At 36.1% G+C, this 14298-nt stretch overlaps 1 protein-coding gene across 2 annotated transcripts in view; it reads right to left on the bottom strand.

The window, feature by feature from the left end:
- The window catches only part of XRN1 (5'-3' exoribonuclease 1), a 109536-nt gene that overhangs the window by 58270 nt on the left and 36968 nt on the right, over positions 1–14298 (bottom strand). For both annotated transcript variants that reach the window (XM_044920343.1, XM_044920347.1), the window contains exons 16-20: positions 12685–12854; positions 11607–11727; positions 11412–11510; positions 5294–5397; positions 2469–2600 (exon numbers count right to left, since the gene is read on the bottom strand). In XM_044920343.1, the coding sequence (XP_044776278.1) occupies positions 2469–2600; positions 5294–5397; positions 11412–11510; positions 11607–11727; positions 12685–12854 (626 nt within the window). The remainder of the gene's footprint in view (positions 1–2468; positions 2601–5293; positions 5398–11411; positions 11511–11606; positions 11728–12684; positions 12855–14298) is intronic.

The following is a 14298-nucleotide window of genomic DNA, read 5'->3' as shown; positions in this document are numbered from 1 at the left end:
TTTCTGTTACTCTCAATCATTCCTCCACCCATACTAGTCTGGCTTGCAGCCCCACTGCTCAATCAAAATAGCTCTTGCTTAATCTTCTTCACAACATTTGACATGACTTATTCCCTTATTCTTCACTCTTTTTCTTTGATTTGCATGAGGTAACTCTCTCCTGGCTGTTCTACCTCTCAGATTGCCTTGTTCTTTTTCCTTTGTTGCCTCATCTTCCTCATTAGGGTTCCTTTTTGGTTCCAACACTCGAGCCACATTGGTCATTATCATTAATGTTACACATGCTACTTTTCCACTTGCCATAGGGACTTTGTACGTACCTTTCTCTCATCCTGAAACATCCTCCGTTTTCACTCTTTGCCTAACTCCTACCCAGATACCAGTTTAATCAACATTTTCCTCTGCTAAGTTTTCTCTAAGGCAAATGCCTCCTTAGCTAAGTCTAACTCCTCTTTTATATGGTCTCAGAGAACTACTCCTTGAAAGCAATTATCATAATTACAGTTTGATCAAAAATTCACACAAGATGGGGCACCTGGGTGGCTCAGTTAAATGTCTGACTCTTAGATTCGGCTCAGGTTCTGATCTCATGGCTCCTGAGATTGAGCCCTGCATTGGGCTCCACGCTCAGTGGGAGTTGGCTTGGATATTCTCTCCCTCTGCCCCTTCCCCCACTCACACATGCACTCTCTCTCTTTCAAATAAATAAATCTTAAAAAAAAAAATTCATACAAGACATTAATGCCCATTTCTCATCTACCAGCCGTAAGTTTCATGAGTGTAGGGACTGTGTGATTTAAAAAAAAATTTTTTTTTAATTTTATTATGTTATGTTAATCACCATACATTACATCATTAGTTTTTGATGTAGCGTTCCATGATTGTTTGCATATAACACCCAGTGCTCCATTCAGTACGTGCCCTCTTTAATATCCATCACCAGCCTAACCCATCCCCCCATGCCCCTCCCCTCTAGAACCCTCAGTTTGTTTCTCAGAGTCCATAGTCTCTCATGGTTCGCCTCCCCCTCTGATTCCCCCCTTCATTTTTCCCTTCCTGCTATGGGTGAGTGTGGACTGTGTGATTTTATTCACCATGGTATCTACAGTGCCAACTACTAAACCTAACAAGTATCAATAATTGCTGAACACATGAACAAATGTCTAAACTCTTGCAGTATTCTGAAGGAGTTTCTTTTCAATCAAAGGAGTTGAACAAAACAATCTCTATTCACTTAAACAAATATATATTTATTGAGTGCTTTAGCATTAGCCAAGGAATGAGAACAGAGTAATAACAAAAAGAGATGTGGTCCCTACCCTTACGGAGCATACTATCTAAGGAAATGGTCATTAAAGTAATCACACAAATAAATTTATTATTGTGATTTTTATTTATGAACTATAAAATAAAATTCAGTATAGTATGAACTATGACAGGGATATCTAATTTGTACTGTCAGAAGGCAAAAATAGCTCTACCTCCTGAGAGCTACGTTTATCTCGTTTTATGCTGGATTTTTTTTTTTTAAAGATTTATTTATTTATTTGAGAGAGAGAGAAAGAAAAAGTGTGTGCAGTGCAAGCAGGGGGAGGGGCAGATGGAGAGGGAGAGAGAATCTCAAGCAGACTCCATGCTGAGTGCAGAGCCCGACATGGGCTCCATCTCACAACCCTGAGATCACAACCTGAGCCGAAACCAAGAGTTGGATGCTTAACTGACTACGCCATCCATCCTACGCTGGATGGGTTTTTATTGTCTTTTTACATTTTCCCTGTTTACTCATCTTTGAATAAGGATATTATAGCCTGGTATTGGCTCCAAAATTGTGTAAGAGGCATCTCCTTAAATTCCCCATTTACCAATGGATGTCACAGTTTTAACAGGAAGGGTAATGGATATACATTTCTAACACCATTCCATGTGCTATTGCCAGTCTCTATTATTCTGTTTTGGTTTAGAGAATTCTAGTACTTGGATGAAGAAAGGTAAGTCATGGTGGGATCATGGAGGAGGGCTAGCGTCTTAGTTATTTGGCTGGTATAGACCTAGCATTTCTGAATTCAGGGGCATAAGGGACTTAGGTGTAGGGAAGGTAGGAGAATGAGCAGGGAAGGTAGGAGAGTGAGCAGGTGAGGAACAGAGGAAAATTTTCCTTCCTATTTTCATTACTTACATGTGGCCAAGAAATTCAATGGCAACCTATTATTAACTGTTATTCCTAGTATTATATGATTGTACCCTTTTTTGTACATCATGAAGTATTTTAGTGACAAACTGGGCAAGGCTATAATGGCTCCTAATCAGGTGTTATTTTAAACTAGAACTCATTGTTTTCTTTGGAACATAAAATGAAGATGTAGTCAGTATTCATAGTGATTACTATGTTAAGCAGGAAATTAGCTTGAGAACAAGTACATTAGATCACATTCTAGTTCTATGACATTAAATACATTTATGACACTCACTATTCTGAAATTCCTTGTACTTCTTTTGTCCAGTTAGATTGTTCTTTGTCTCCAAGATGGACCACTTTAGATGGTGGGGCAGTTCTTCCCAAATAAAGCTTCTGTGTTCCTGGAGGTTCTTCCAAGTAAAATCTTAAAAATTAAAATAAAATTAAAATTATATTACCCACAAATTTATGGTTTAATATAGTGTTCTAGCAGTATAAGTCTTCAAAGTGGAAAGGTTTCTACATTGTATAACAGCACAAAACCAGGTGTCCTTTTTTTTTAACTGTAACATAAATTTTAACAAGGACTTGTAAAAATTTTCATTCAAATATAAAAATTTTATTTTCTCTTAAAAAAAACTACATAATATAAATTTTTAAAGAATTAAAAAAATACGCTTAAATTCAATAAAGTATTTTTGCTAAAAAGTTTAACTTGATTCTGATCAAGCCATTATACCTAACTTCCAGTTGACAAGAAATATATGGGATGGAGGAGCAAGTTAAATGACACTAAGAGGAGACAACCAGGTAAATCCAGAATTCTACAAAATAATTGGTCTGGACTCTTCAAGAAAAGAGGCAGGGAAGTAAGCTTAGTCAGCCATGTCCCAGGATATAAAGTCGACATACAGAAATCAATTGTATTTCTAGATACTAGCTGGGGAAACTAAAATTTAAAACACAGTATCATTTATAGTTGCTCCAAAATAATTTAAACACTTAGATGGAGTGATTCCTTCTACCTTATTTTTCAAAATTGTTATTTTTGTTCTTTGCCTTTCCATATAAATTTTAGAATACATTGTTCTGCATCTATAAAAATCTGGGAGAGATTTTGATAAGCGTTGCTTTAAACTTATAGATTTGGTATCTTCACTATGTTGAGTCTTTTGATCCAAACGGATCTCCATTTATCTCACCATTTATTTCAATCTTTCTTTCCTCAGTGTTTTGCTTTTTTCAGCATTCAGATCCTATATGTAATTTGTTAGATTTATACCTAACATTGAGACTTATATATAGCTACAGTAACAAGACAGGGTGGTACTGGCATAAAAACAGACATACAGATAAATGGAACAAAATGGAAAAACCAGAAATAGACCCACACAAATATGCTCAACTGATTTTTGACAAAGGTGTAAAGGCAATCTAATGGAGGAAGGACAGTCTTTTCAACAAATGGTGCTGGAGCAACTGAACATTCATTCATAGGCAAATATATGAACCTTGACCTAAACCTCATACCTAATACAAAAATTAATTCACAATGGATCATGGATTTAAATGTAAAAGGATGAGGTAAAATTATAAGACTTTTTGAAGAAAATATAGGAGAAAAGCTATGGGACCTAGGGCTAGGCAGAGTTCTTATACCAAAAGTATGATCTGTAAAAGAAAAAAACTGATAAACTGGACTTCAATAAAAAGGGAGGGGAATTGAATTCTGATGATTAAAAAAGAAAAGAATTCTCAAGATTTCTTAATACCTCAACAAAAGCAGATACCCACAGAAGAAAAAAATTCATAATGGCACTGATCTCTCATCAACAAAATTATATGACAGAACACAACTGGAGTATGCTTGCAGAGAACTAAGGAAAAAGGATTGGGCCTCTAAAATTCTAAACCTATGTGTGAGGAAAACAAAAATGATCTCTTGGATATGTAATGGCTCAGAAAATGCAAATTTTCTCTGAAAAAAATTACTTTTAAAGGTTCTAGACACATGAAAAATAACAAAATAACAACACTCAGACTAAATTTACATGAAATAAAGATAAAAGATAACAGAATAAATTGTCTAAATAATCATTGACAAAATGATCGTGAACTTGAATAAAATAAATTATTTCTTAAATAGAAGCTGTGTATTTTTAAAAACTGATGTATTATTTAAATGAAATCTGGGGAATGAGATCTTGCCATTTGCAACAACGTGGATGGAACTGGAGCGTGTTATGCTGAGCGAAATAAGTCTATCAGAGAAAGACATGTATCATATAACCTCACTGATACGAGGAATTCTTAATCTCAGGAAACAAACGGAGGGTTGCTGGAGTCGGGGTGGGGGGGTGGGTGGGAGAGATGGGGTGGCTGGGTGATAGACACTGGGGAGGGTATGTGCTCTGGTAAGCGCTGTGAATTGTGCAAGACTGTTGAATCACAGATCTGTACCTCTGAAACAAATAATGCAACATATGTTAAGAAAAAAAAAAAGAAGATAGCAGGAAGGGAAGAATGAATGGGGGGAAATCGGAGGGGGAGACGAACCACGAGAGACTATGGACTCTGAAAAACAAACTGAGGGTTCTAGAGAGGAGGGGGGTGGGAGGATGGGTTAGCCTGGTGATGGGTATTAAAGAGGGCATGTTCTGCATGGAGCACTGGGTGTTATGCACAAACAATGAATCATGGAACACTATATCAAAAACTAATGATGTAATGTATGGTGATTAACATAACAATAAAAAATTTAAAAAAATAAATGAAATCTGGGAGGGGCATGGTAAAGGTCAGGTTATATATGCTATTCATTCTTGTTAGAGAAATATATTTGCTAAATGATAATAACTGCTAGCAAAAAATTAGGATATAGAACTTTCACATTATTAAAAGGAAAAGAAAGCAAAAGGGAAAAGATAAATGCATCTAAAATATTTCAGCGATGTACTATGGTTGAACATCGAGTGATGTGATTAGAAGACTTTTGTTTTCACTATAGAGTGTAAATATTTTTACAGTAATTATATCAGTTTTAAAAAGTATCATTAAAAGCCATCAAGTAAGCAAAACAAATATGAATTTAAAAAATATACATCAACTCTTACTTACTTAGTTTCTCCATCTGATATACCAACAACTCTAGCTTCTTCAAGATGAGGCCAATTAACAAAGACAGACTTTCCAAGCACTGATGAAGCTATATTTTCTACACTCTTAAAGTAAAAGCAGAAAAGTTCACTCATGTTTCAGGTCCAAGAGAAAAGTTTACAAAGGCAAAATTAAATAATTAAAAGCTGGCTGTGTTTATAAAGGTCTTTAAAATCAGTAAAAACCTCACCTTAATCATTAAAACAGATATAAAATACCATTTGCTCACTCAAGCCATTTATTCCCTACAGTTCCTGCTCTTCTCAACTTTACTCTCCAACTAATTATTCCACCCACTTGAATTCAGTTAGTTTTCTTAATTTGTCTTCTCTAAGTTGTACCTTTATTGCTAACTACTCTATTTCTTTCTAGTACGTTTCCCAGGATTTCTGTTTAGAGTTTTTTTTTCCTTTCCCTTATTTTTTTATTAACATATAATGTATTATTTGTTTCAGGGTACAGGTCTGTGATTCATCAGTTTTATACAATTCACAGTGCTCACCATAGCACATACCTTCCCCAATGTCCATCACCCAGCCACCCCATCCTTCCCAATCCCCACCACACCAGCAACCCTCAGTTTGTTTCCTGAGATTAAGAATTCCTCCTATCAGTGAGATCATATGATACTTGTCTCTCTCTGATTGACTTATTTCGCTTAGCATAATACCCTCTAGTTCCATCCACATCGTTGCAAATGGCAAGATTTCATTTTTTTGATGGCTGCATAATATTCCATTGTATATATATACCACTCCTTCTTTATCCATTCATCTGTCAGTGGACATCTAGGCTCCTTCCATAGTTTGGCTATTGTGGACATTGCTGCTATAAACATTGGGGTGTACATGCCCCTTCGGATCACTACATTTGTATCTTTGGGGTAAATACCCAGTAGTGCAATTGCTGGGTCATAGAGTAGCTCTATTTTCAACTTTCTGAGCAACTTCCATACTGTTTTCCAGAGTGGCTGCACCAACTTGCCTTCCCACCAACAGTGTAGGAGGGTTCCCCTTTCTCCGCATCCTCGCCAATATCTTGTCATTTCCTGACTTGTTAATTTTAGCCATTCTGACTGGTGTGAGGTGGTATCTCATTGAGGTTTTGATTTGGATTTCCCTGATGCCGAACGACGTTGAGCACTTTTTCATGTGTCTGTTGGCCATTTGGATGTCTTCTTGGCAGAAATGTCTATTCATGTCTTTTGCCCATTTCTTGATTGGATTATTTGTTCTTTGATTGTTGAGTTTGATAAGTTTTTTATAGATTTTGGATATTAGCCCTATATCTGATATGTCATTTGCAAATATCTTCTCCCATTCTGTCAGTTGTCCTTTGGTTTTGTCTACTGTTTCCTTTGCTGTGCAAAAGCTTTTTATCTTGATGAAGTCCCAAGAGTTCATTTTTGCCCTTGCTTCCCTTGCCTTTGGCGATGTTTCTAGGAAGAAGTTGCTGCGGCTGAGGTCGAAGAGGTTGCTGCCTGTGATCTCCTCTAGGATTTTGATGGACTCCTGTCTCACATTTAGGTCTTTCACCCATTTTGGGTCTATTTTTGCATGTGGTGTTAAGGAAATGGTCCAGTTTCATTCTTCTGCACATGGCTGTCCAATTTTCCCAACACCATTTCTTGAAGAGACTGTCTTTTTTCCATCGGATATTCTTTCCTGCGTTGTGGAAGATTAGTTGACCATAGAGTTGAGGGTCCATTTCCAGGTTCTCTATTCTGTTCCATTGATCTATGTGTCTGTTTTTGTGCCAGTACCATACTGTCTTGATGATTACAGCTTTGTAATAGAGCTTGAAGTCCGGAATTGTGATGCCACCAGCTGTTCTTTTTCAACATTCCTCTGGCTTCGGCATCTTTTCTGATCTCATACGAATTTTAGGATTATTTGTTCCATTTCTTTGAAAAAAGTGGATGGTATTTTGATAGGGATTTATTAAGTGTGTAGATTGCTCTAGGTAGCATAGATATTTTCACAGTATTTATATTTGTTCTTCCAATCCATGAGCATGGAACGTTTTTCCATTTCTGTCTTCCTCAATTTCCTTCATGAGTATTCTATAGTTTTTTGAGTACAGATCCTTTGCCTCTTTGGTTAGATTTATTCCTAGGTATCTTATGGTTTTGGGTGCAATTGTAAATGGGATCGACTCCTTAATTTCTCTTTCTTCTGTCTTGTTGTTGGTGTACAGAAATGCAACTGATTTCTGTGCACTGATATTATATCCTGCCACTTTACTGAATTCCTGAGTTCTAGCAGTTTTGGGGTGGAGTTTTTTGGGTTTTCCACATAATGTATCATACCTGCAAAGAGTGAGAGTTTGACTTCTTCTTTGCCTATTCGGATGCCTTTTATTTCTTTTTGTTGTCTGATTGCTGAGGCTAGGGCTTCTAGTACTATGTTGAATAGCAGTGGTGATAGTGGACATCCCTGCCGCGTTCCTGACCTTAGGGGAAAAGCTCTCAGTTTTTCCCCATTGAGTATGATATTCGCTGTGGATTTTTCATAGATGGCTTTTATGATATTGAGGTATGTACCCCCTATCTCTACACTCTGAAGAGTTTTAACCAAGAAAGGATGCTGTACTTTGTCAAATGCTTTTTCTGCATCTATTGAAAGGATCGTATGGTTCTTGTTCTTTCTTTTATTAATGTATTGTATCACATTGATTGATTTGTGGATGTTGAACCAACCTTGCAGCCCGGGAATAAATCCCACTTGGTCGTGGTGAATAATCCTTTTAATATACTGTTGGATCCTATTGGCTAGTATTTTGGTGAGAATTTTTGCATCCATGTTCATGAGGGATATTGGTCTGTAGTTCTCCTTTTTGATGGGGACTTTGTCTGATTTTGGATCAAGGTAATGCTGGCCTCATAAAATGAGTTTGGAAGTTTTCCTTCCATTTCTATTTTTTGGAACAGTTTCAGAAGAATAGGTATTAATTCTTCTTTAAATGTTTGGTAGAATTCCCCTGTCCTTTCCTTTAAGAAATATTTTTCTGTTGTTTTTACCCATCTGCCTTTCTTTAACCCTTTATTTTAGTATGAATCTGTTAAAGCTGACCAAGTTTACCTTCCCCTCTGCCAATCCCTTCTTATGAGACAGGAACTATGACCAACTTAAAGTACTATTCTGCAGTATAAACATTATGACACCAGGAAGCTTGCCTCCTCCTCTTCTCAACAGCAATGGCACTTATTAGTAAAGGGTGGCCCACTGACTTTAATCCTGAATGAAATTACTTGGTGAGAAAATAGGTTTCAGTGAAATTATACTGAAGAGCACTGACCTGTAATGTATTACTGTCCATAATAATAGCCAACATTACTAGAAATAATGTTTAGCAAGAAACCTAGGTTCTTAGTTCTGCTGCTAACTCCATTTAAGTTTCTTAATTTGTAAAATTAATGGGTTGGAATAGATGCTTTACAAATTCTACCCAGTTGTAAAATTCCACAATCCTATCATTCTCATGATTATTTTTCTCATGGAGACTGAGAAAGGTGACAAGAATAGCAGAAATGTCTAGAAAAGGGCTATTATTCATTGCTTCATATCACATAATCGGATAACAGAATCTAAGAAATCTGACTTCATTTCAGTTTGTAGTTGGCATAATGAAGTAAGAACCCTTAGATTTAAAATTAGGAATCATGGGTCCAAATTTGGGTTCTATGTCTTTCCAGCTATTGAGTCGTAGGCAAATCATTTAAACCCCACTGAGGCACAGTTTTCTTATATGAGAATAAGAAATAACATCTACCTCACAATGTTTATTTGGTGATAAAATAATATACACAAAAGCTTTTATAAACTATAAAATGCTGTATAAATATTCTGTATGAAATAATATCTTAGGTAAAAATTCTAGTTTTAAAAGGAAACATCATCATTATTATTGGTTAAACAACAACAACTTTGTAGTAGCAACTGAAATTTAAATACAAATTCTCATTCAATTCTTTTCTGTTTATTATGCTTAATCATTATTAGCAAATATTTCTTTAACAATTACAGATGACTATTTTTAGACTTTTTGCAGTAACTTAGTTATATTTAGACATCTCTTAATGTGAACATATAAAACAAAAGAATGACTATTCTGATAAATAAAACAAGTTTCAACATTAGAGCTAGGATCCCATAATCATCTTTTTCCCTTCTATACAACTATTTCTTCTTTCATTCTCCCACTCTTCCCTTTAGTTTTTGAAGGAAAAGTCATTTCTCAAATTAATCCTCAGATTAAGCCTAAAACGAGATCCCTTAATACCTCACATGGGGTCTTATCATTAAGATTCCTTCCCTCTAGTGTCTTTAAAACCTCCTTCCTCCATTAGCTCTACCCCTCTCCTTTTGTATGGATTTAGCTTGTTAAACTGTCTCTTCTCTACCTACAGTTATGTTTCTAGATTTCTTTTCAATGATAATCTTCCTAACCAAGGGCCTAATTCCTGCTACTTCTACTTTCAATCTACCTAGACCCACCAACTAGTTCTTAGGAGTTAGGAATGAAATCCTCAAAGGCCAATAATGATGCCTGAAGGACAAATTCACAGACCTTGTTTTAGTTTTTATTCTTCTTGCACTGTATGTAGTATCTACTTCATGCTTCTGTGATATTACCTAACTTGGAAATCATTCTCTCTCACCTCTCTGAACACTATTGTCTTTTTCACTGGTTCCTTTTCCACTATGGGTATTTCTTCGTGCTGAGATTTGAACTCTCAGAGTCCATTTTCTTCAGGAAAATAAGCCCCAAGGCCTCAGCCATCACCCCTTGCTAATGACTCATATATCCCTACTTCCCTCCAAGCTCTAGCTCCAGGTATTAACTGCATATAAGCAGCCTTTCTCCACTGAGGTTTTTCATCTGAACCACAGAACACAAAAAATAACTTGACTATTTTCTCAATTCTCCAAAGGATGGTACACAACTAGTCCCACTCTAAATGTACAGAATATAAATTAATCTACTACATTCAAATGGATGACTTAGGGCATTAGGGTTTAACTCTCTTGTGGAACTCTTTGTTGAGAAAGGCTGGCAGGGCAGCACCAGTTAAGCATCCTAGCATTGCCTTAAAATTCCATCATTATTTATCATTAATCCCCCCAAGCCAGAGACTTTCCCACTTTAACTTCCTTATTCCAATAAACAGCAATTATTTTCTGGTTAACCAGGCTTGATATCTCGGTCATATTTAGTATTTTCTTCCTCTTTTCATCGTCTATGTTTGAACAAATGATGAAACTTGTCGATTTTAGTAGTCTTATTCATCCAGATCTATCACTACTTCCAGTTTTTGTCCTTATCACCTAACACTTCTATAACCACAACCTCTGAACTTGCAGGCTTTTCCATTTTCTTCCATTTCTCTTTTATGCAATTTAGTCTATTATATTGCCACCAAATTAATCCTTATGAAAGTACGATTTCAAGATAACAGTTATGAAAAAAAAAGTCCAAACTCCTTAGCCTGGTATTCAAGGTCCTCCATAATCTGGCCTCAATCTGTTTTTTCAACCTTATCTTCTACTACTTCCCAACACAAGTCCTCTGCTTCAGTCAGGTTTATCTATTCTTTCTCCTCAAATACATCACATTTATTCTAAAAAAAGAAAGAGTATTAAGAAAAATTTCAGACATACAAAAAGGTTAAAAAGAATAAGATAATGTATCACACATTTATTTCCAGCTCAGGTTATTCCTTTCAACTAGAATACCCTTTCCCTACTTTTCTCCTCCCTGTGATAATCTTTTTCTTAGCACCCAGCTCAAGCCTAGTCTCATTTACAAGCCTGTACTTAATCTTCAGCTCACACAGCTTATCTCCTTTCCAAAATTCATGGAGTACTTTTTGCTCATTACATCACAATTATACATTTCCTTTAAAATTTGTGTAAATGTTTCTTTCCTTTTTCCTTATTTACTATGAACTTTTGGAATTACTACATGTTATATCTCTTTGGTAAATTGCAACTAGAACAGTTTTATGTATAATAAGAACAGTTTTATGTATAGTTTTATGTATAATAAACAATAAATATATAATAAAGAAAATACTTACAAGTTCAACTGATTCTGCATTCACTAAGATTTCTAACATCATGTTTTCTCCACGACTGCTTTGCTGGAATACTTGAACCCCACTTTTCTTCAAAAAAAACTTTAAAAGAATTCAGAGAATTTAATTTTAATTCTTTCTCCATAATCATGTTACATTCAATAAGGTGAAAAAATTCTGAACTAAACAGCCACTGACTTTGTGTTTGATGTGTTTCAGGGTAGGAAATCCACAGAAATACAGTGCCTTCTGGTCAACCCTGGTTATTTTGTTCTTGCTTATGTCTACACGCCAAGCATCTAATGATATTATTTTATACCTAGAAAATAAATCAATGCATTTAATTCAAAATTCACACACTGCAAGCAATCACAGTTTTTCAGTATTCCCTTGAATATTTTGCAAGAGTCATCCTTGCTTTTAAGCAAGGGAATGACAATTTGTCTTTTAAGACAAAGAAAATATACAGCAGGGCAACCCAGATTCTCTGTTATTATAATTGGCTAGATGCAACTACGCCTATAGGTTACTGAATGGAAGTTTTCCCCATTAACTTAGAATAAAACTATACATATATACATATTTAATTTAGAAGTAAAAGAACATATAAAGCATGTTACAAATCTCCACATCTCCCATGTTCTATAACCCAGATGGAAAATCAACATTTTATAATGTCTATTCCATCCTTCTCTTTGCTTTAACAAAAAGGAAAAGCATAACTGGGAGATGTTCACTTTAGGTGCCATCTGGGTAACTTGCAGCGAAAATGAGAGAAAAGAAAAAAAAAAGGACATTTTAATGAGGAAGAGAAAGTAGAAATGGGTTTGAGGCAAGAAATTATAGGACCTCTTTTATTTCTTTTTTTCTTCTTTCTGGTTGGGTGGTTGGGAATGTAAGAGGCAAAGTCATAGCACATCAAATAATGCTAGAAGCAGACACTGACAATGGAAACAAAAATTCATATATCCTCTTGAGGTGGTGAAGATACAGATATACACTAGGGAGGAAAAATTAAAAAAACAAACAAACAAAAAACCCAACTTTAACAGAAAAGAGAGAGAGAAGAAGAATCTGACCAAAGCAGAGAACTACAGTTGTGAGAGGGAGATGCTATGGTCTTTGGCAAGTTGGATGTAACTCATTATTAACTGACTGTAACTATCAAAAATTATTTATTAATTCTCCAAGTAGATACTCAAAGCTTCCCCCTCCTCTCTTTTCCCCCCCAAGGGGAGCTCCTTGCTGTTGTTGAAAAATTACCAAATAACATTACCTTGTGCAACAACGTTCTATGGCAGGGAACTTTTCTGGCCATGGTGAGGGGTAGCTGAACTCTGTGTCTCTATCATACCAGCACATTAGGCACTCACTATGTTGGTTTCTTTTCCTTTCTTCCTTTTTGAGGGAGTGGTTACATGTTTCCATGGCTTCCAACAACCGCTTCTGAATTTAAAGATTGAAGAGAAGGGTTAAAAGTATAAAATTTCTGTAAGCTCAACATCCAGAATAGATCTTTTCCCTCAGTACACAGAATCATTATTTGTGTTCTTGAAAAACAAAAATCTTAACTAATGGAATTCTTTTCCATTTTATTACACGAAAAACTGTTTCAAAGGACCCTAGAATATTGCTTGCCACTACAAATTATTCTGAACCTATTATTCCAACAATAGGCACTAAGTGTGAATAAGAACAGCAGAGAATCGGGGCTCAGTCGATCAAGCGTCTGCTTTCGGCTCAAGTCATGAACCTAGGGTCCTGGGGTCGAGCCCTGCATTGGGCTACCTGCTCAGTGGAGAGTCTGCTTCTCCCTCTGCCTCTCCCCCCAGCTTGTGCTCTCTTGCTCACTCTCTCTCAAATAAATAAAATCTTAAAAAAAAAAAAAAAAGAACAGCAGAGAATCAAATTTTAAATGTGAACTTACCATAATTATTATAGTTTATCATAACTCATAAAGCATTAATCTCTTACTTTACAAATTCTGCCATGGTATAGAAAATGTTTACCTCCCCAAATTATCTCATACATTTAATTAATTTAATTACATATATTTTAATTTAATTTAATTACATTTAATTCGTCAGAATCAAAATTGTTAAAAAAATTTTTTTAAAGGACAAAATTGTTGGTGTTCATATGGAAGAATGTGTGAACTGCAAAAACTGGGAACCTGTCTTACTAGATCCTACCACTTTTTTTTTTTAAAGATTTTATTTATTTATTTGACAGAGAGAGACACAGCGAGAGAGGGAACACAAGTAGGGGGAGTGGGAGAGGGAGAAGCAGGCTTCCCGCGGAGCAGGGAGCCCGATGCGGGGCTCGATCCCAGGACCCTGGGATCATGACCTGAGCCGAAGGCAGATGCTTAACCGACTGAGCCACCCAGGCGCCCCTAGATCCTACCACTTTTAATAAAGCTACTGTAATAAAAACACTTTAATATTGACACAAGAAACCCATAGACCAGAGGAAGAGAGGTCAAAACAAATTTATATCTATGTCAAACATAATATTTCAAATATTTAAATAATGGTGTTGTTATAACCACCCAACCAGCTGGAAAAAGAAGCACATACACTTCCCAACTTCATACCATATACAAAAACATGTATCAGAGTAATAAGACAATGGAAGTATTAGAAAGAAAATCTAGGAGAGAGTATCAGTAATTTGGAGTGATAAACTTTTTTTTTTTTTTTTAAGATTTTATTTATTTATTTGACAGAGAGAGACACAGCGAGAGAGGGAACAGAAGCAGGGGGAGTGGGAGAGGGAGAAGCAGGCTCCCCGCAGAGCAGGGAGCCCGATGCGGGACTCGATCCCAGGACCCTGGGATCATGACCTGAGCCGAAGGCAGTCGCTTAACCAACTGAGCCACCCAGGCGCC

Source organism: Neomonachus schauinslandi, chromosome 1 (genome assembly GCF_002201575.2).
Source record: "Neomonachus schauinslandi chromosome 1, ASM220157v2, whole genome shotgun sequence".
Classification (NCBI taxonomy): domain Eukaryota; kingdom Metazoa; phylum Chordata; class Mammalia; order Carnivora; family Phocidae; genus Neomonachus; species Neomonachus schauinslandi.
Note: the sequence above shows the minus strand (reverse complement) of the source record. Positions and strands in the feature narration are given on the sequence as shown.